This window comes from Corvus brachyrhynchos, unplaced genomic scaffold, assembly GCF_000691975.1.
Source record: "Corvus brachyrhynchos isolate BGI_N302 unplaced genomic scaffold, ASM69197v1 scaffold221, whole genome shotgun sequence".
Lineage (NCBI taxonomy): Eukaryota > Metazoa > Chordata > Aves > Passeriformes > Corvidae > Corvus > Corvus brachyrhynchos.
In genome coordinates, this window is record NW_008236622.1 from 63,931 (window position 1) to 86,794 (window position 22,864).

The following is a 22,864-nucleotide window of genomic DNA, read 5'->3' on the forward strand; positions in this document are numbered from 1 at the left end:
TTATGCTTCCTATGTTAATCCAGAGTTAAGAAAGTTAGGAAATGTGCAGGAATTGTGGGCATGTGCTATAGGAGTGCCCTCTGTCTATTCCCAGACCTATATCCAGATTTAAATCAGATTCCCTCTGGCCTGAATCTAACAAAACTCTGTACTATGACCCTGCTCTTGGCAGGGGTGATGTGGTGATGGTGCTTTGTGAGGCACCACTGGCCCATGGCTGAACATGGCCAGAAGCAGTGCTTTTTATGGCTTACCTTGTTAGAGCAGCAGGCAGTTTCCCTGCCTGGAGAGATTTACAGGCCAGTCCAATGACCCTAAAGCCCTGGGCTGTGTAGAGCAGGAGCTTGCTTTCAAAGTTCGATGGGACTGTGCAAAACAGGAAAAGACATTTTATCACAGCATTTAACTGCTCTCTAATAAAAGGAAGCCTTGGAGCAGGGAAGGTTTATGTCCCAGAGTGCCCAGAGTATACTGATAGGCCAAGCACATCAAAGAAAGGAGCTGAACTTAATTTTGTTCCATAAGAAAATCTTTGCCTCTCCTTTATCATTTTGAACTTAAAAGTTCAAAACATACACTGCAAAGACTTATCTTCTTCCAGGGTGTCATGAAGGATCTGTGCTTCTCTAGTTGCCCTCCCAAGGTTTGGAGAAAAAAAAAGTCTACTTTTTTTGGGGGGGGGAGCCAGACCTGTAGACAACTTTTCCAAATATTATTCTGCCAGAGACTGTACACCTTGTACAGGAGTTGATAGCTACTTTTATCTCTTAGCAATCCTTCCTTGTTGAGAAGGGCTGTGTGAGAGCTTAGCCTTAGACTTGGAGTACAACAGAGACACTTTTCAGGCTTTACTATAAAATCTTAGACACAGAAATCTCATTTGGACCTTCCATTTCATTGCACCATCGAAAGTCACTTACACATGTGTGTTTCTAGGAAGCATTTATAAATGTTTGTTACCTGTTTCCGCTCTACACAGCATGGCTACTATTTCTGGAGCCCCTTTTATGAAGGCCTGTGGATCCCCACCGATTTCCTGGGCAATGACAGACATTCTTTGCAAGGCTGAGGAAAATGGAAACTGATGTAAAATGGTAATTCCTTCCACTGGGGCCTAGGAGGAAAGCAAGTGGATTACACAGTCTAGCAAGGATTTTAAACTCAGACCAAAAGATTTTAGGTCTGTCCTTTGGGCTATGGAAAGAAGCTAACCATGTATAATGGGCTAATTTGTTACACTTAGACAGAAATGACTGGTACATAAAGACGAGATTAAATTTGTGGAGAAATATTTAGCTTAAGCAGTAGGAAAAGTTCACTGACAATTTTAGCAGACTACTAAATGTAAATCACTGAAAGGAATTTACTAGTCTTGTTTCTCTGCTAAGACTCTGTTAGGTCTTACACTGGTCTTGCAAAGGAAAAATGGTTGTCAGAAAGTGTCCCACCAGTGTGTGTCAACACCAAGGATCTGACATCAGCCACCAGACTCCACTGCATTCCCCACTCAGCTGAGTTTGGGTTGAGTCTCAAGCCACGAGGACAGGCTGGACAATCTCTAATCCAGCATCCCCCTGCTCACTGTGTGAGCTGCAAGCTCCCCCAGGCATCTGTAATCCGACAGCAAAGCAATCTCTCTCTCTGCAGGCAGTACAGGAAAGACAAAGTGGGGAAGAGCTCTCTTGGACAGGGACACCCACACATTCCTATACTGAAAGGTAACCCTTACACTGACAGTCTAACTTGATCATGGATGTGAATCTTGCAAATATCTTACAGTGGTAGCTTTAGGACCAGGTCTAACAACTGTGGCATCTGTGGATCCTTGACCTTCAGTCTGGTGTCCACTGGAATCATCTATCACCTGTGTATTGAAATACAAAAATATTTCAGACTGCAACACCAGTAAAGCTAAAAGGAACCTCAAGGATTCATTTAAAGCTTTTTCTTGCCTCTAAATGAGGTATATTGTTCATTGCTGGGAGCAATCTGTCAGATGTAAAACTAAAAACTTCCAATAACGGAAAATCCACTGCTTCTCTTGGCAACCAAATAGAAAGCCTCACCAGGTTCAGTAAGACATTGCTGTACTCTTGCACAGCAAATAGGTTATGTCCTCTCACTGACAATAAATCCTTTATTCATTACAACACACTTAAATAAACAAAAAACTTTAGATATAACATAGACTCAACGAGAAAATAATATACAAGAATTTGTATTAATGTAGAAAGCTCTGCTCTTGAAGTATTCCACAAATCATCTGGATTTTTTATCATCACAACATGATTGTGAGGAACAAAAATATTTTTTGGTGTCAAAGGAAACTCAATTATTCCTGTTTCACAGGAATTATTTAACTGAATTCCTGATTTTTTTGTAACTTCGATGGGTGTCTGGCTAAACCTGAGATGGCAAGGTGATCTCCCCACTGTTTGCATAACAACAAAGCACAGCTTTACCCAGTTAGTGGCCTCGAACATTTTCACATCCAGTGGGTCTCCTTGGATCTTGCCCTCCCAAACAATTAATGAATGACAAACTGCCAGTGCTTTGAACACTGGGCCCCAAGGCAGGCTGTGGTCTGCAGGGAAACTGTGAATGTCCTGAAAGCTAAATCAAAAGAGAACACAAAAGTTACTGTCAGAGAACACCAAACAACATAAGACTAAAAGAAAAAAAATCCTAAATTGGGGGCAGTTAAAGTCCCATCCTGAGGCGAGACCACACACATGTTCTGGGGACTTGTCCTCCCCCATGAACTGCTTTTCATGCACCTATTAAGGCTGGGATACACATGCTCAAAACAAGTGTGTTATGCCTAGTTAGGGAGTCCAATGGGATGGAGAGAGGAACAGATTATTATAAAATATCTTCTTTGAGGCTTGTGCAAAGACTCTTGAGTTCTAATACTGATATAAGTTTGAGCAACTCTGTGCATGCACATTTCTGGAAATGTAAATGGGCAAAATCAAGGCCATTGAAAGAACAGAGCATCAATCTTGTGGATAACAGTGATTTCCTGTCATAAAGGATTTGGGTTACACTGCAGCTTTGAGATCTAACCCAGCCTGCCTACTGCAGACTGTCTGCCTGGACATGCTGTGCCAAATGCTGGTGACAGTGGCTGCATCTTTTCACGTGGAGCAAGACCCTTGGGATAAGGCAAACAATTCATTTTCCAGAGGATACGGAAATAAAATTAAAAATCTAAACATGGGGAACTTCAAACTGCTTAAGTGTTTAACATTAACTGTCTTTCAGATTTGGTCCTATGTCTAGTAGAAGAATCCAGTCACTACCCCACCAAATTTAGATGCCATTGATGTGTCAGGGAGCCTTACCAGTTTCTTTCAGAGGGCAGCAAGCCCCAGAGATCCAGGTCATCTTCTGTTAAGGTGCCAGTCTAAGTTAAAATGTACGTTTAAATTAACTTCCCACATGAGAGCTCCGAGAGGAATAAAAAGCAAGACTTATTTTAAGAGGTTACTCTCCAGAAAATGCCAGCATGGGGCAGAGCAAAAGGGCTACAAGACAATTCCTAGATTCCAAGAAAAACAAGAATTTGCCACAGATTCTGTTCAGACAACAAGAACTTAAGTACACAGCATTGGTCATTGTGTTTCTAAAATACAATGGAAATGCTCAATCAAACCCCAGCCTCCCACCCCCACCATGGCTCTCATTACCAGTGAGGACATAACCACCACACAGCCATTACTTTGTCAAAGCAGACAAGGTTCAGCTGTCCACATATGTTGATCCTCTGTGGGCTGATGCAAAAGATGCCTTTTTTCTTCAACCTCTGCTGCGTATAGATGATTCCTGTTGTCAAGGCAGCTGGAAGAGCTGGTGGGACAGCAATAGTGATAACATCCAGAGCCTTCTTCACTATTTCTCCTGTCTCCTCCTGACATAATAACAAGGACAGTTATCAGGAAGAGAGTGGCAAGGAGTGGTGCTTGCACTGGGTGTAGCCCTCTTCATCCCGCCTCCCCTCCACTGCAGGTGCTCCAGGCTGTACTGTTTTCTGCCCATGGTCCATCATGTATTCATATCCATAAGAAATTGATAGGCTTGATTTAACCAGAGGCTTTAAAGCCTCATCACTGCTAAAGAGCAGCCCCCAGGCCTTCATTCATTCTCCATGCAAACAAACCTCCAGGCAGAGTTCACAGCCTCCTCCAAAACACGTGCATTCAAACATGCCAGCTAGATCACTGCACCCTCAGTCAAACCCATTTTCCCATGACACAGCACACAGGAATCTGCTATTTATATGGGCATTCATCCAAATGCCTACAGGCACAGCTCTGGACCTCATGTTAAGGTGGCAGGTGAGACATATGGGATGGTGCTGAAAAGGAGGGCAGACTGTATGAGCTAATGATTTCTTCTGACCTTATGTTCTAGGAGTTGTGAAAGAAAATAGCTTTTACCTGCAGGAAAAGACATGGAAATAACAGTTACATTTGTAAAAGCAATCTATAATTTGGGAGCTTAGTGGTCAGTGTAAAACCGACTGCCAGGATGCTGAGTGTGGGCACCACTATTCTGGGCAGTTGATATGAATGCTAAAGAATTGAATGCTTTTCAAATTGGAGTCCCAGAACTGAGACACTGCAAACTAAAGCAAATTTTCAGTTCAGAAGGACTTGCAAACCATCACTGAGATCTACTATTACTACTTCTGAGCTTGGGACTTTGACTATAAATCATGTTGCATTTGATGTGCTGAATTTCCATCATGTTCTGGTTCTCCCTCCATTGATACTGTCTCAGACCACAGAACACACCATTTTGATAATATTTTGTATCTATTTTATGTTAGAAGGAAGTACTTACCATCCATCTTTAGATAAACACTCACAGAAAGAGAAGAGAAAGCATTTAGTACATCCTGTGATTCAATCTTACAAGATTGACAGCTTCAGCAATTGAGGTAACACCAGCATGTATTTTACATATTACAATGGGGAAGTTAAATTAAGAAAAAAAGGAAAAAACTGCAAAGCAGACACAAGAATATGTTCTTAAACACACTTTCTTTGATATCTTCAGGGAAAATAATCTTCTGAGCCCACTGATTGTACATTATTCCCCAAGAGAAAAATTATTCAAAAACTGAATTACAGAATCAACCTTGCAACTCATGAATTGGACTTTACATTGGCAGATAATTATCATGGCATGAAATGATTTCTTGAAAGTTTCTAAAGAAGTTCTAAATCAATTAGGCTTTAAAATTTGCAGAACTACTGTTTACAGTGTATAACTCTTCTCACATTGACCTTGATGCATAAGAATGAGTGAACTATTTTAAAAGGGTTTCAGGTGAACCCTCCAGAGATTTAGAGACCAATATGGCAGGGCCCTAGGTGTACTAATAGCCCTTAATTCCCCTCACTAGCCTCACCTCTATCCACATCCTCTGCTCATGGGTTCAGGAGCTCCATTTAAGCTCAGGCCTGGGCCTTCAGTGCCTGTCTGAGCCATGCTGTGGGTATACCCACTTCTGTCACTTGGATGGACACCTTAAGATGTGTGTCACAGCCTTGTCTCTTGTCCTCATCTCCTTCTGCTTCTGACTGATCTCCCTGGATTATTTACCACTTTACCTTGCCTGGGACTGTTGATGGGCTGTTACCTGCACCCAGCTCTCCTCACCATGTTCAGACACTCTGTGATTGTGCTCAATTATCCGTGCTCTGGTCATCCTCGCCTCCTGGCTTGTCTCCCCTAGGGAATAGCTGTCTTCTGCTGCTTCCTGATACAGTAAGTCTTAGTTCCACATTGAGATGTGGGAGATTCAACTGTCCTGATACAGGACAGTTACCTTTGCAAAATTATTTCCCCAAAATTCTCAAGGATATTAAGCTGAGTGATAACTAAGTGTAGGTTATCTCCCATCCACCACCCTGCTCCACCCAGATGACTATACAAAGATATGAGAGAAGAAGACAGAAGACAACAGGGAGTTCTTTGTAATACCAGTCATTTTCAATGATCTCTGTTTACACTTGTACTGCTCAGGGCTCTGTAACACGGGAGAAATGTGGCCAAAGGAGTGGCAAATGATCTCTTAAGTCAAAACTAGTACAGGAAGCAGCAAACAGAAAGCAGCTGTTTGCTACTTCTCTAAAACAAAACCTACAGTGCCTTCAGTGATTCAAACAGCAACTCTAAAAACATTTTTGCACAGTACATAATGAAACTATGGGAATCATTGCCACAGGTGCTGTCCAGTCCAAGACTTAGATGAATTAATAAATAGATTAAACCACACTCCAGGAGATTTTCAGTGACTGTTACAGTAGAGGATCCAAATACAAAAGACAGCTTTCTGAACTCTTAAACTTTTCTCTTCAGGAAGTTAGAAGACTATACCAGGGACAAATGGTTCTATACCTACTTTCTACCATTTAACATAAGCATTTGACACCAGTTACTCTCAGAGAGCAGACAGGGAGAGATGGTTCTTTGATCTAAGCTGAAGTTTTTGGAAAGCTGCCTTTCACAATAACACATCTGCCTCTGTCCCACTTAACTCATGACTCACTTGTGCTTTTTCTAGGAATGTACAAAAAAGTGCCACAAAAACCCTGTAAAAGGTTCTTACAGGGTGCTGAGCTGCAGATAACCTATGCAGGGCTTGCACAGGATTTTCCAAGACCTCAGAAAAAATTGTTATTGGGCAGCAGTAGGTTTGGCATCTTGGAATTGAATGTATGACAGTTTGTGTACTGTTACCAATTCAACTGCACTGTAAAATGGACTCATGTACTAAGGTAAAAAGGAAAGTGACAAGGACTATGTTTTTATATATAAATTTTTATGAAGTCACTCCAGTTTCAAATCTCTTAGATGTGACCATTTCTCCTGCATTTAGTAACTCACCCCAGTAAGTGCAAATACACACACTGTGTAGATCATTCCAATGGCTGCAAATGCTATGAGGCACATCAGGAACCGGAGGGCATCTCTGTACAGCTTGAAGTTCATGGGTTTAGGGTAGAGAATGGACCTTACCAGATCACCCTTGGCTGTGTTGAAACCTGGAAAGACAAATTTAAATCATTTCAAGGGGAAAATATTTCAAAAAATTCTCTGCAAAGAATGGAGGGCTTCAAAATTATTCATAATTCCTGCAAGTTATGAAAGAAGGCCCAGGTGTTTCATTTTAGTGTATGTGGCCTTATCTGCAGAATATAGAAAAGAGGTATTCTTGTCTTAGGGGGGAGGATTTTTCAATGTCTCAGAAGCAAAGCAAAATTCTTCATAATTATATGCTGACAGTTTTTACAGAAGTTATGCCAAGCAAACAGAAACAATGCATAACAACTTAATCCAGCCCAGGATGATGATTCTCTGTCTGAGTGTTGTGAATATAGATTAGTACCTTTAACTTAATGTGATTGGATACATTGTCAGACTGTTCCAGTGAGAAAAATCATGGAAGGAAAAGTGAACTCAAGTGTTGACTGACCAGTCCGCAGCACCACAGCTTTAACTACTCCTCTGTCATCTGCCTTGGTCTGGATGACCTCTGTTCCACAGAAGAGGACATGTTTTTTGTAATCCTCTGCACAGTACACTCTCCAGGGCTTGGAGTTATCAGTTTGAGGTAGATGGGTCTTTGTTACTGGAATACTTTCTCCTAGGGAAGATTAGCTCAGATGAGAAAAACTGCAGTACACTTAATAACAGCCTGCTGACTTTCAAATAAGTACCTAGACATCTAGGTGATAAGTTAAAGATGTTTACTAGAGAAACCAATTTACAGAAATTTTACTTTTATATTTTGACATCTTCAGAATGAATAGAGCTTAAAGCCTAGCAAACAGACTGCCAGAGAAGAGTTTTCCTTTTCATCAGTGCAGCAGCTTCATGCAAATCTGAGAACTGAAAGCAGTCCAAACTCTGGCTGTAGATATAGAGACTTGAAAGGAGGCCCGAACTGGTGTTGCATGACTACCATTGATGGCCACAAGTTGTTTACCTAATTTCAACCTCATGTGCAGGTCACTAAACTATTCCCTCAAGCAGGTGAGAATATGATATTCCCTATTTTCCCTCCCTAGTAAAAAGCAGGGCCTTTAGCTCAATGCTTGGCAGGTGACAGATACCCTTTTTATGTCAAAGCAGATACTAAGGTGAGGAAGAAATATTGTGGCACCTGAAGTTTTCTAAATGAAAGGTGTTTCTGGAATTTCTCATTTATATGAAATTTCAGAACTATCAGTTTCAGTTTGATTCAGACCAAGACCAAATTTAAAAACAAGAAATAGACCTCCTCCTGCACCAAAAATCCTGCTTTCAGTGACCTCTCCCACCTGGTGTGTCCTCCACTGCTATCACAGGAATGTGGGGCCAAGTGTCTGGAGGGCTAGACAGACACTCCACAGGTTGGAGATGTTGCAGCAATGACACATTCAGTCAGTGACAGAAACCACAACATCCAGAGTAGACTGTGGGCCCTGTGTAGGAACAACTTTGCTTCATACCTATTGCTTCTTCTCCTGTCCTGCTCCCTCCTCTTCATGCATGCCAGGAAGGTAGAAAAGGAGACTTCCTAAAGTCCATATTGTCTATTTAGACAATTAACAACAATTCAGTCACTATTATAGCAAACACCCAGAAGAATCCCCTTCTCAGCCAGTTATGGACTGTCTCACAGCAAGGGATGTACATGATAACACCGTCTGTCCTCTGTCACTGGCTGAAGCCATGGGGCAATGATGGGTGTTCAGATGGCAAACCTGGGAGGGATGAGCTGTACCTGTCAGCATGCTTTCATTTACAGTGCACTGCCCACTGACCAGAATGGCATCACAAGGCAAAAGGGTTTTGCCCTCTTTCAAAATCATCATATCTCCAGGAACAAGATGGTGTGATTCCAGCTCTTGGAAACCTGAAAGTGACAAGTAATGCAAACTTTGTGCTTCAGATATTTCTCTGTAGCAAGGGGAAAAGAATACAAGGAACTACTTCCTGAATAGAATTCTTTATAATGGCTGATAAACAAAGGACCTAAGTTTGCAACCTATAATATTTAAGAAAAGCCTAGGCATCAGTTTCAGCTGTAGAATTCCTCCTTATTTACCCAGGAGCCCAACCAGTGGTTACTGTTCCAATGCACTGACCTAACCAAAGAACCCTGGATCTACATTTCTTAAATTGACTTAATCTCTTTGGATTGTGCTCTAGATACCTTGACAATGAACAGACTTTGCATGGAGCAATTAGGTGGACTCACAGCCATTCAGTGGATATGTTGTTGGCTATGTCAGCACCACTTTAAGAAAAATTGCTTAGTTTTCCTGACAATTTTCTGCTAAGGCTGCACTCAATTATTAATATGTTTGATGTGCCACAACATATTCCTAAGTCAAAATAACTCTATGCGCAGAAGTGAGTTAACTGAGCTGAGAAACAGAAGAGGAAAACTGCTTTAGAATAAATTTGTTGCTATACATGCTTGGGTTTGATATAAATTGCTATAGAAACAAAACACATTGAAAAAAGAGGCATAGAGGAGTCACCTTCCTTATTTCTGCAGACAGTGACCATGGTGTTGTTATGAGCCTCAACCAGTCTGTGCAGTTTAATGGATTGCTATAAATTAAAAAAGAACACACAGAAGTGTTACATCTTACTTACATGATGCAATTTTTCCACTAAGAAGTATTTCCTTTTGTTATTTGTGGTTATGAGAGCCTAAAGAAACTGGGTTCCAGCTAGACCAGAAACTATAAAACCACAGAGAGAAAGAAATTCCCTACCCTAATTATGGAGAGCATAACAAAATATTACAAAGTGAAGCACTGGAATGGGGAAGGGAGGATGTGGGTAAGGTACCACACAGAGATATTGATGACTAGGAGGCCAGGCCATTGCACCTGCTACTACACAACGTCCCAAGACTAAACCTCTGAGTAAGTCTCACAGCACTGTGTGCATGTTGTAACATGCTGGCCTTTCCCAGACATTAGAAGTACATCTTCCTTGTGGAAAAAGGTGAGGTGTCTCACCTGTCTAAGATCGTATACAGTCAAAAATATTGAGAGGAGAGACATGATTATGATGGCAGCGGCATACTCCATGTAATCTTCAGCAAACCACAGACACACACTGAACAGCTGGAACACGTAAAATGGATTTAGGACCTGTTAGGAGAGACAGCAATAGTAAAGAGCTGGCCACACTTAAATGGGCCCAATATATCTAGACACTGCAGAAAAGGTCTGGAATAAGAGACATTAAGTATTGTGACTCCTGATCCCCTTTGTAAATTTTTTAGCCGTTACTTTAGTCCAATCAGATTGGACCATCTTCACCTGACAGAAGGGCCAAATAATCTGGACCAATAGGATGTTATTCGGGATGTGAATGACTCAGCCCAATCCTTGTTTTGTTCACTTCTTACAAGAAATGTAACAAAGGTGAGAGAAGAGCAGATTGTGCTGTGAGCATGGAGCTCACATACCATAGGAACACCTCCACAAACACCCTGTTCAGGCCACATATAGGCTGTTCCTCTCTGAAAAAAGATATTGGTGCTGTGTGTGGTGCTGTGCCCAGAGCCATGAGCTCATTGGATCTCTCTGCAGCTGCAGGTGTGTACCAGGTACTGCTGTTCACTTAATCTCTGCTGATTAAGAGACAGCCCTTGTCTGGAAGGTTTGATTTCCAGTGCAGCTTGGAAACCTTCAATGGCCCTCAGAAGGCAAATGGAATTAGCTCCCAGGACACAGATACATAGAAATACCAAGCAGACACACAGGCATGGGGATGGAGGATAGGGAATGATGGAGAATGAATGAATTTATGATGATTTCATGGAACAGGTTTCAACAGGATTTGAAGAAGTGTGCTTGAAGAGTGAGTAGTGGGAAGTTAAATCAGATATAGAATCAATTATATGCACACTTGGCCTCCCCAAGCAGCTCAGAATAAAAGCAACAGAAATGCTTAACCTCTTTGATGAGTAGTTTCCAAACAGGGATCACTGGAACATCAATAGTGTTTGGCCCACATATAACTCTCCTGTACGGGATAAAGATACATCACTCACAGATAAAATAGTGACAAATGCCACTCACTCAAGAAACTGCAGATTTCACTAGTCATGAGAGCTTCTATTGATCCCAGTTTAAAGGCTGGGAGGACTTTCCTTCAAGAACAAAAAATTAAATGTCCCTACAGTGCTTATGTCAGAAAAGATGACTGTTCCAGTTACATTTACGTACGCAGACAAGAGGTGTAACACAACCTTTTAGGCAAATGTTTCCATCATGCAAAAATTACTTTGAAACACCATAAACAAAGGAATTCTGCATCTAAAACTAAATGATCCAAACCCAAATAATTTTGCAAAGTTAAGGGTGATTGGAATGTAAGATTTGACACGAGCTAAGGTCAGGAGCTGGATTCTCAGTATTCAATCAACTGAAAATTATTTCTCTATTTAGCAGTTTCATGAATACATATTCTGTAACTTGCTGAATGATACAGTAGTTTATGAGAATAAGTTCAATGACCAGAACTAGTCGATTTGGAGCCCCAGTGAAGAAGCAAACACAGAACTTATGTGCACTCCTTCACAGAGACTTCCTCTTACTCCAAATAAGAACTGCTTAAGTTAGTTACAAGACATAGTTATTTCCTGATTGAGAACAATGACAGTGACGAATACTGAGACATTTCAAAAACTTTGACAAGGAATACACAACATTGTCTAGCCCTTTTCATTCAATATTTCCATGTACAGCTGTTTCATCTAAAATTATGTGCATATTAATAAATACAGAAGAAACTCCTGAGAAGTGCACCAACAACAGTGAATTTACATCTCTTTGAAATCTGTATGTTGAGTACTCAAGTTTTAAAATGTGTACCTGACATTCTGTTCATTGCAGGTGAGACCAGAACCAAATTTATCATGTATAGCTGAGCAAGTGTGGTGGTCTTCTAGGACTCTAAAATAGAAAGGGATGTTTTCCTTAGGACATTATTCACAAAGAAGCTTGACTTCCTCAGAGACTTGTGCAACCAGCACAGTGAACTCACCCAACTTTCTGGAACTGTTTTGCATAGATATTCCAGACATAGCGGATTTTTTGCACTTGGATAGTTTTCACCTGCAAAACAAAGCCGGGACAACAATACATGCAACACAGCAAACAAAAATACTCCCAGGCTTTCTCACAGAGCTCAGCTAGGCATCCTCACTGGGGTCAAGTATAAAGAAAGGAAATTATATGGGGGCAATGAGGGAGAGAAGACAGGATTGCATACAGTGACTCCCTAGTTGAATTATAGATTGGGATCCCCACCTCAGTGCAGGTTCCAGTAAACTACAGATCTTTAGGTCAAGCAAGTACAAAGCAATGTTCTTTGTGAAGAAAAGAATAATCTTCACTCTGATTTCACAGAATGAAGGTAAGAGATCACTGATGCCATGGTGACTACACAGACAGCTGGAAAAGCCTGTCTTCAGCCAACAGCTCCCTTGTCTTCTGTCTGGCTTTGGGGAAAGCAGAGGGCTTTGGGCCATTTCCAAGCATGGTGCTGAGTCCTTCAGCTGAACAGATGTGCCAACAGATAAGAAAGGCCATCCCAGGATACTGAGTCACTGCTAATGCTAAGCCCTTGCAGAGCAGTTATCCATTAGGAACACACGCTGTCATTTATAACTTGCAAGAGGAGTCTGTCCTGTCCTGCACAACAATAACGAAGCCTATTAGAGATAATGGCACTTCCTATCAGCTGGCAGAAGGCAGGGCTATGCACCTGTACACATGAGTGACAAAGAAATCAGCTCCAGGGAACTCTCCCTACCGAGCACAATAAGCATTATTATAGGCCAATGAAATCTAGACTCAACTCATCCACTGACTCCAAGTGGAGCTATAACCACAGTCATTAACTTAACAAGAGGTCTGGAGTTAGGATTTCATGCAATAGGAGCTGCAACATCTGCAATGCTAAAAACTGGAGTGGGAAGCGAGGGACCCAGCTCCCCATCAGAAGTCCTTGGACAGCTCTTGGGCACCACACAAAACTCTGTGGACTTAGGTAGCTTAAATGGCAAAAACGCTTTATAATTGTTTTATAAGTAGAAGCTTTTGAATTGCTAGGGAAGGATTTAACTGTCTTCTCTTTGCTGCTTTGAAATCTGGTCATTTCTAGCTAGATGTGCTGATTGATATAAAAGTGGTGTTCAAAGGGCCTCTTATTTGAGGCCATATTTGGCTTTTTTATGTTACTAATTTGATCCTCTAAAGAATGTCACAGACCAGTCTCCACTTTCTTCATAATGTGCCAGCTGATTAAACTAGTTGGCACTAAACTTTCCTATGTACATTAATATATGTCCACAGCAGTATTAGCAACAGCTTTGCTCAGCTAAAGTTAGGTTTATAATGAAAATATTCACTAAAAGTTGTTGTAGATATAAAAAGAAATGCTAGTAAGTTAGAAATTTATTTCCCAAAAGGGAAAGTAGCTCTTTTCTGGATTCCTCAGTGCAGTGCTCTAGTATCTATAATCAAGAGCCAGATATTAGCAAATGTATCATTTTGCATTCCTATTGCTCACATAAACTTAACAATGCTAAGCAAGGCATATAACTGAACTGTCTGGTACTTGTTCTAGACACTGGATAACTACATTTACTCAGCTCATGAGGGACATTGAGGTCTGCTTGGATCAATCGTCTACCTTTTCCCCAGGGTCTCACTAGGATCTCAAATCTATGGAACTGGCAGAGACCAGGATACATTTTTGCAAGAACAGTTGACAGTGATTCCTGTTAACCTGACTCTAGCAAATGCACTTTGAAGCATAAATTGGTGCATACAAAGGCAAGAAAGCAAAATGTGTTGGTGAAACATTTCTGGAAATACTGATGTAGCTCAGGCACTTTTCTATTCTATTCTCCATGAGCTGCATTCATCCCTGTTCTCATGTTACTGGGGCAGCTGCGTTCGGTTCTCCACAGTCTCCTTTCAGACACATAGTCACCCCTAAATTCCCTGATTACTATGCCTGATTCTTCACTGCCAACCCCAGTCTCCTAAAGCTCTTCTACTTAAAACATAGGTTTTCTCTCAGAAATAGTGAGAATTCTCTTTTCATAACCCCTCTCAGAATATGAGAGGATTTTTACAGAGGCAAGTACAGTTGAATACAGTTCTCTTCCTTTTCCACAGCTCACTGTGTTCCTCAAGCTGCAAGATTCTTAGCTGGATATGTTTCACAGCTCACTTTCACTCCATGAAGCATGGCTGAGATTTGCCATCAGATGCTGCAGGGAATACTTTACTTACTTGCAAACTTGGCTTCATTATGGCTTTGCTGAAGATTGAGTCTTCCTCAGTGGCTGGATAATCTGATCTACTTTTGATAAATGCAGATACAGAGATCCATGTCACAGTCTTACGAGAGTAAATCCGAAAATCATCCTAAGTGAGTATAGAAGAGAAGTGTCACAATTTGCCCCAAACCCAGACTAAACTCACTTTCACCTTGGAGTCAGTGATTACAGTAGCCTTTCTAGAGCACTGCTCTGGCTTTTTTTAAGGATTAACCAACAGAAGCCTCCCAACACTTGTGACTCAGAGAAAATCATTAGAACAGGTATAGAACCACCATCCTGTAAAAATGGGAGTAGTGCAAATACTTCAGTGATACAGGTCTGGTGTTTGGCTGATAAGGATGGAATGTGCACCCAGGTCAAGATCCAGAACAGGCAAACAGCACAGGACAATCTGAGATGCAGTGACCGTACCGTAAAGGGAAGATCAAAAGGAGCACAGCGCTCTGCTGCAAAATGGATGTTTAGTGCCAGTACCTTTACACAGTCACTCCTGAGTTAACACGTCATTGGAAGAAGTGTGCCAGCACCGTGCCTTCCTTATGGCACCTTACACAAGCTTTTACCACAAACTGAGTTCATGGCCTTCCTATTTTTTTGTAAAGTAAATTGAACATTAGAACTGCCTGGTAACAAGTGTTGGTAGTACAGTCTGAGAGATTAGAGCAACTACCGTAGTAAGTGCCCTCATGATTAAGTTTCAGTCCCAAACACTGAACTATATGCATTAAAGCCAACTATGAGACTGAGTTACATTCTGTGTGTGAGCAGTTTTGCAGTTATGAAACTTCAGTTGGAAAAGGGAACAGTAAAAATTATTTCTGTACCAAATATGAGTCCTTTGGAATAATTTAAGCATTAAGAAAAAGAACTTTAATAATATTTATATATCTTATTTATTTGCCCACTTTTCTTCTTAAACTGGTCTTTTGCGTAGAATAACATCTATTTTCTGATATTTATCTTTAATTTAGATTTCAGAATGAGTAGACATTGCGATGCAGATTGAGATGGGAAACAGTGAATAACATAGGTGTTCATTATTCGAACTAAAGCGAATCAAAATTCAATAACAAAAGTGAGTTAATAGGCTCTTTTATTGCAATTGCAGAGATGATGATGACTTAAGAATTAAGGTTTTATTGAAGCAAAAGATAATTCCAAGGATCAAGCTGATGAGATTACTTGTATCCTCATTAGCAGTAGCCATCACATTTGAGAACTGATACAATCAGAATGTAGCAAAACAAAACAAAACTGTCATTTTAACACAAAGAATCATGAAGGAAATCTGAAATTTTCAAACACCCAGAGCATACTGTGAGAAAGCTTTTTGATAACAAGAACGTACAATATGATTCAATTCCTGTTTAATTACACAAAGGATCATTTTAAAACTAATTTATTTGAAAAGTGCTTGGCATGGCACATCTTTTTAAAATTACACACAAGAATAGGTAATTAAAAATTCAAACTGAATTGAAGATTAAACAGGGATATTAACCCTAATATGATGTTTTTAAAAAAGAAAAAACATAACCCCAAGACTATTAGAATGCAGACTGTTTCATTATAAAGTATTTTACAGGCAGATCTATGATTTTCAAAACCTGGGATTTTAACTGCATGCTTCTCTGCTCATTTAAGAAGGCAGTTCAAACACAGTGATCCATTTTGCAATTTCAAATGTTGAAAATGCCATTGTTCATTGTTCATTGTTTGAAGCATAACAAGTCAAATAAACCAAGTAAACCAACCCTGCCAGCTCCTAGAGTATTCAGGCTCAGCTGGGATTCAGAACCAAGTTTCAGTTTGCTTCTTTTACTGTTGCAGTAGCTTCCATGAAATAAAACCAGCATTTGCATATGTTGCAGTGCTTCAGTTCAGTCCTCAACAGATGGAGACCTGTATTAGGAAACTACTAGCAAAATGTACCAGCTCTGAAAGCATTAACTGCAGGATTGCAAGCTTATTGGACATGGGGAAGGGGTGATAGAAAATGGAAACATAGAGCCAAGAAAACAAGCAGTGTAAGCTTGCCCTCTTCTGTGTACTGATCCCTCATGACACACTTGGACACTGCTGGGGACAGAGCTAGACAAATCTTTAATTTGTCCCATTAGATAAATTTGGGCAGAGAGGGACATCTTCGCCAGAAGAGCCCAGCGAGGGAAAAAGAATCTGCTGGATCCTGCCAAACAAACAGATGCTTTAGAATCTGTGCACAGGGCTACAATGTAGAAAGCACAGGGATGGTAGAAGGGAGGAGGAAGGACTGGGAACAAATGATAGTCTTGAAACCACAGATATTACAGGTTTTATCACCCCAATGTCTTTCATCTTGTCTAATCAGCTGCTACCCTCCATTCCCATCTTCATCACACACGTAATTTGTGGAATACTTGGAAGTTCGTTAGATCAACAATGGTACACATAAGATATTATTGCAGGAAACCAGCAGTGTAAGAGATTTTAGCTAACTGGATACCTTACAGTTAACTCACCTTCCAAATAGCTACATACTAGGGACTAATTTAAAGATTAAAGTAGGCACCTACTGTTGTTCTAAGCAGAACAATATCCGCTTCTTCCAGGCTGCATCGGATGCAGTTTACCCACACATGCCACTCTGGCTTCCAGTAAAACAGCAGCCTCAGAGCCCCACAGGACAAGATGTATCCAGCAATGCAAAAGGCCTTTCGGCAGTCTTGAGTTTTGTAGCCAAATATATCCTGTACAGCAAAGAGAAGGGGAAAATCATTACTCTTTCTCCTAAAGAAATGCCTGGAATACTATACCTTCCTGTCATTCACTGCTATCCCATAGGTACTGTTAGGTACGGTACTGTGAAAAACAAGCCATAGAACTTGTATTTGGCTGCTTTACAAGTCTTAAATATGATGACCAAAAATTTGCATCTTCAACAGAACTTTTCATCCACCTTCACAAAATCCAGGTTGCTGTAGCCTGACCACTATTTTTATGTAGTTGTGAAACTTGGCATGAGACATTGTTTTGTGTGTGCATGAGCAGAAATGATAACAAAATATAGAGGTTCAAACCTTTATTCCAAGTCAGGAATGCAGATTTGACGGTCAGTTTTTTAATGTCCCAGGGTCAGACAGCTGAAGAGCTTAAGTACATCTGCACCAGGAAATGGTGGGTGATCAGTGCAGAGCTGCTGCATTAGAAGAGCTGCTCCCTGCCCTAGCAGTGATCTGCACTAATGCCCCTACACTTCAGAGACTTGGCCAGTGTCTCTGCGTGGTGCTGCAAGAGACGCTGTGTGCCTGCACCAGCTGGAGCTGCTGTGCACAACTTGGCACAGACACAGCTTTTGTAGCTGTAACCATCTTCCATGACAGCTCCAGTATGGGGATTTTGGAGCTTACTAATGTGCCATTGGCCTAACATCATAATAATAATAACAATAATAATAATAATAACTGTTAGTAAGAACATCTAATGAACACTTGCAGAATGCTTTACATGTTCAGAGGGCCAAAGGAAGCTACTCATTTTAGTTGGATGAATAAGTATTATTATTCCATTTTTAAAGCTGGGGAAATTGTTACAGTGAGGCAAGGTGACTTGCCCAAACATCAAAGAGATGTCTGTCAGCATTACATTTTAAGAGCTGCAGGTTTTGGTACTGTGGCCAAATTTCCTCTCAGTACTGCTAGCAGGGACTTAGTAAATGTGAAATGAAATGTATACAGTGAATTTATAGAGGAGATGGGAGATTCCATGGCTGCAACCACATCAGGTGACCAGGAGAATTTGCTAACATAAGAGTTAAGGTTCCTCAATTCCTTCTTCCAAGTATATCTGCAGCAACTGTGCAATCTGCTTCTGAGGATCAGATATCTGCAGCCACAGATATTGCAAGATCCATTTATAAGGTGAGAAGAAAAGGCAATGTAATTGTAAGGATGACTAATGCATAATTCCTGGTTCTGTGCTGGTGTCTTTGCTTGTTATGTGAAATGCAGGCCCTGCCCAGTGGTTCCACATGCTGCCTCAGCACACCTGCTCTGTGGCATTCTCCAAAAGACAGACTCTGTCATCCTAAGCAATCTCCAAGAGGTTTCTAAGGCGAAGAAATTGGCAACTGTAAGGAAAAAGTAAGGTAAACGACACAGGGAAGTGGCCTGCACTACACAGGACCTGGTTATACCACCTCTGAGATGCACACACAACATTTTCAAAGGCTTCTATAATCTCTGAGCGGACCAAGAGAATAAGGCAACTCTGCAGCAGATAAAAGGAAGCCCATGGAGGGCAGCAGACAGGCAAGGTTGCTAGGAGGCAGTTGGTGTGGCAGTCATGTGCAATTAATATTCACATGCTCCTATAAACAGGTACAGGGTCTCCATTCAACTCTCTCTAGTTGTAACCTTACCAAAAAGGTTAAAGAAATACTGTCAGCACCAGCACACAGAATAGTACATAGGTCAATGTGAACTTACTCTTCACAGCAATTGCTTACTAGCAAAAGCCAGATGCTTAGACCCAGACTTCACAGCCTGTCAGCAAGGCAAAGGATCTCCCAAGGAGACAGAGATGCCTAAGGGAAGAACTGTTAAAAGAACACACCTTCAGACCTCCTCCAGTATATGGCTAGACCTGGAATAACTGGAATAGTATTTTCAAATAGGGATTGGCATGAATATCAGGGTGGGGAAGAACAGGATTGCTGCCATGTGCATCTTGCTTCTGCCCATGAATCACTCCTTTAATTTTCAGTTTTTATGTCTTACACCCAATGTCTGAGAAGTCAGGAAGGCTGTAGCTAATGGAATTAAGAAGGGAGAGGGTGGGTGCTCTGAATGTGATTGGCAGTCATTTGGGAACATCTTCTGCTGGCAGTGTTCTTCTCCACTGAAATGTTCAATGATTTCCCAAGCCTGATACAACAGCATAACCAGAGAACTAGAGCAAACTCTGTATTTCTCTGTATTTTTGCCTAGGAAACCATGCACCAATATATGAAAATAAATATCTTGAGTCCCCCTATGCCAGCATATGTTTTAAGGCCTTTTTTTCCAGAGTAGTTTCAACTCAAAAAGTGATTTGAATCCATAGATTCCAAGACTCTCCCCAAAACCAAGCATGCATCAGTATTCCTCATCTTGAAAAACAGAAGAGAGGCAAACAAGGAAAATAGCTCATCTTGGAAAAATACACCATGCTCTTTAAGATATCCATTATGCTGTGTGCTGGGTCTTGCAGCTTCTCACAAGGGACTTGCCTGAGACAGACAGAGAGACAGACAGAAGGATACCACTGAGCTGTTCTGACCCTTCAAGGGCATGATTTGCCACATGAACAGAGATGTTGGTTCAGGTTTGCTGGTTCGTGTCTTGATGAGTGTGACATTTCTGAATACAGCTGCTCAGGAGTTCTACAAGGAGTAAGCTGGGAAAGAATAAACATCAGATGTTAATTGATGCATCTGGATGTCCATGAAGGATTCTATTGTCAAAGCAAATCATTTCCCATCATTTGGAAATGTCTGGACCAGGTTACCTGGGCCACATCACTGAGAAGTAAAGCTAGGCAAGGAAACAGACTGAGCTCCAAACTTGACTTGTGCCAAAGTTCGCTGAGCTGGAACCTTTCAATGCTTAACTTCAGTACAGAATGTTCTGTTAGGTTGAGGAGTTTTTTCTCACCCTATGCTTTCAGCTGGAAGGATTATAGCAATGAATGCTGCATTCATAAAAAAAATTAATACATGAATAACTCCTTGTTGAAGCAGAAACTTCTCACTTGTCAGATAAGTCAAAATGAAATTCTTTAGAAGAATTCTCAAAACTATTATCTTCCATAAAAAAGGCGAATATTAGATCCATAAAAGAGGTATCCACAATGCACATGAAGAAGGGAGGAACAGGCACGTACATGATGCAGGTTTATTTAGCCACATGAACAACTTATAATAATTAGGGTTTAGAAATTCTTGAAGCTTATTCAGGACTCACTCAGCTTCTGCTACAAAAACCTCCAAGCAAATGCATGTCCACTATGGCAAACAATACTTTCAAGGCTGGCAGAAGTCCTCGTGTTGATGTCACCAGTAAGAGCATGTCTGACAGGTTAGTTTTATGTTGTTAAGGAAATAACTTTTGCTGTGTTTCATTTTGTTGTGCTGGTGCAGACATGCTTCTTTTGAAGAGGGGTCTGATGAATATAGATTTGCACCTTGACAATTTTTCTAATGCATGAACAGGTTTTTAGAGTTCAATGATGCATTTGGCATATAAAACATTTCATAGTCAAATAATCTGGGTTCTTGAGTGCACCAGACTAGGAGATGGTGGAAAATAAAGCAAAGTTTAGCCATCTGTAAGACTCCAAAGGGCTTCTCGTTATCTCATAGAAGGTAACACCATCTACAAAATAGGCTGGTATACAGAGTTCATCTCATCTCTGTAGAATAATTTTTAATAAATTGTAATGTATTGTAAAATTTGTTTCCTCATCTGTTAACATCCTTTTTCTCTTGAGACTCACATCACTCAGAGAAGTGACTGTAACAAAATGGTTTGACTTGTGAGTGAAGGGTCTAAGAGGGGGCCTGGATTATTGGACAGAAAAAGCTGCCAGACCTGCTCAGTTGGCAAGAAAGGTTCTTAGCTGCTTTTACAATCACACAAAGCCAGCATTCAAGGGCATATCCCTCTAGAGTCCAGCAAGTCTTTGTTACTTATGTTTAAAAGAAAAATTGCCTCTAACTGCCAGGTCATCTGCACAGCAGAATTTAAATGCAAAAGTCAAACAAATTCAGGCACCTTTTTCTTTGGTGAAAACAAAGCCGGGCTGTGAATGATCATATTTCTGGCAACCTCAACACCAGGTTCACTATTATGAACAACCTGTTGCTATAACAACAGATAATAGGATTAGACTTGAAAGACTGGCTAAGATTCACAAGGAAGCTAATAACTGAATCTCATTCTTACCAACCAGAACCTGTTTCATCAGAGGTTTGTTCCTGTTCTCTCTGAAACCAGTAGCAACATTCACTATCATTCCATTAGCAAAAGGATTGTAACTTTCAGATTTTATTTCCATTTTAAAAGTTACATTTTTCAAATTCAAAGTATATAAAATTCCTGTATCAGATTCCCTTCAGAACTGTGGCATCTCAAAGGAGGCAGAGAGCTGCCAAGATGCAGCAGTAAACTGGGGTTCACCAGCTGACTGACTGCAGTTCTCCCATTCCTTCAGCCACAAGCAGTGGGGGAACACATGCTGAAGTCAGGCTTGTGGCAAATCCTCCCCAAAGCAGTAGCCTGTCAAAGTCTATCACAATCTTTTGCACTGCAAGACTTAAGCTTCACACTTTAGGTTTTGTGCAAAGGTAATGACTATTCCCAAGCTGTGCAGAGAAGAGCATCAAATTGGCAGAGGGCATAAAGCTGTGTTTTTTTCTTCCTATTCCACAGTAAATGTACTCCTCAAAAATGTCTTCAAGCAGATTTTTCTGAAGGGAAGCATACTATCAGACCTCTCTGAGGCAAGCTGCTGTGTCCAGAGCTCTCTCACACTACTAAGATCTTTCTGGTACTATGAATGGTCATGGAGAGAGAGTTTATCTCATGCTCTGAATATCCTTTGCTAAGTTTTAGCTGTGTAGCAGAAGAGTGAACTTTCATTCAAGCAAATGTTCCGCAGCAGTGTAAAGTAAACCCAAAGACATACACAAGGATATACAGGTATACAGGTTAGATTTCCTAAATCAGAGTGATTACTCTTAAATCCAGGACTATCTAGCACCTCAACTATACCAAGAAATGGAAATACAGAAGAAAACTTCAAAGCATTTCTTCTCATTAGAGCTCTCCAACTTTTCTCAGCAAATTGGACAGCTGGTTCAACACAAGGAAGCATTGCACATCCAGAGTTCAAATGAATTATTTGCATGCTTTCAGATTATTTGAACTATTCCACTCTGGAAGAACTGGCACTTGCACAATGTCAGCTGTTAATTATTGGACCAAGATCTGATCTTGTTTGAGAAATCAAGAACTGCTTGTTAATAATTTGGTTCAGGTAGATTAAACTGACTATTGAAAACAACATCAAAAATACTTTTCATGGCTTTGAATTTAAAAAAAGATGCTGCAGGGTCAAAGAGATATTATGTGCTGCTGCCAGTCATTGTGGTTGCCAGTAATTTAAATACGCTATTTTAACAAAGAAAGAACCTCTGCACATAATTCTCTTTACCTCATGTATTCTTCTTCACTCCTCTACTTAAATAGAGCCTTCTTTGTCTCTTTCTTCACAACTACTCTCATTTACATATTACTTTCTTTTTTTCTTTCACATAAATACACACATTAGCTGTTCTCTATTTCTATATACACATTGCTTTTTTCTCATCCTCTTACAGTATCTCATACATCCTCATGAGTATCTTTCTCTGTCTCATACTCTTCTCCTCCCTTACATAAATGTAACAAACATACATGCATTCCT

At 40.6% G+C, this 22,864-nt stretch overlaps 1 protein-coding gene across 2 annotated transcripts in view; it reads right to left on the minus strand.

The window, feature by feature from the left end:
* Window positions 1-22,864, minus strand: part of ATP13A4 (ATPase 13A4) — a 45,617-nt gene that overhangs the window by 17,139 nt on the left and 5,614 nt on the right. For both annotated transcript variants that reach the window (XM_008644119.2, XM_017726406.1), the window contains 16 exons: window positions 16,936-17,109; window positions 14,331-14,465; window positions 12,070-12,140; window positions 11,898-11,978; window positions 10,977-11,046; window positions 10,032-10,166; window positions 9,543-9,615; window positions 8,780-8,911; window positions 7,487-7,657; window positions 6,898-7,055; window positions 3,722-3,910; window positions 3,345-3,406; window positions 2,463-2,613; window positions 1,778-1,864; window positions 961-1,114; window positions 255-366 (listed from right to left, as the gene is read on the minus strand). In XM_008644119.2, coding sequence (XP_008642341.1) covers window positions 255-366; window positions 961-1,114; window positions 1,778-1,864; window positions 2,463-2,613; window positions 3,345-3,406; window positions 3,722-3,910; window positions 6,898-7,055; window positions 7,487-7,657; window positions 8,780-8,911; window positions 9,543-9,615; window positions 10,032-10,166; window positions 10,977-11,046; window positions 11,898-11,978; window positions 12,070-12,140; window positions 14,331-14,465; window positions 16,936-17,109 — 1,955 coding nt within the window. The remainder of the gene's footprint in view (window positions 1-254; window positions 367-960; window positions 1,115-1,777; window positions 1,865-2,462; window positions 2,614-3,344; window positions 3,407-3,721; window positions 3,911-6,897; window positions 7,056-7,486; window positions 7,658-8,779; window positions 8,912-9,542; window positions 9,616-10,031; window positions 10,167-10,976; window positions 11,047-11,897; window positions 11,979-12,069; window positions 12,141-14,330; window positions 14,466-16,935; window positions 17,110-22,864) is intronic.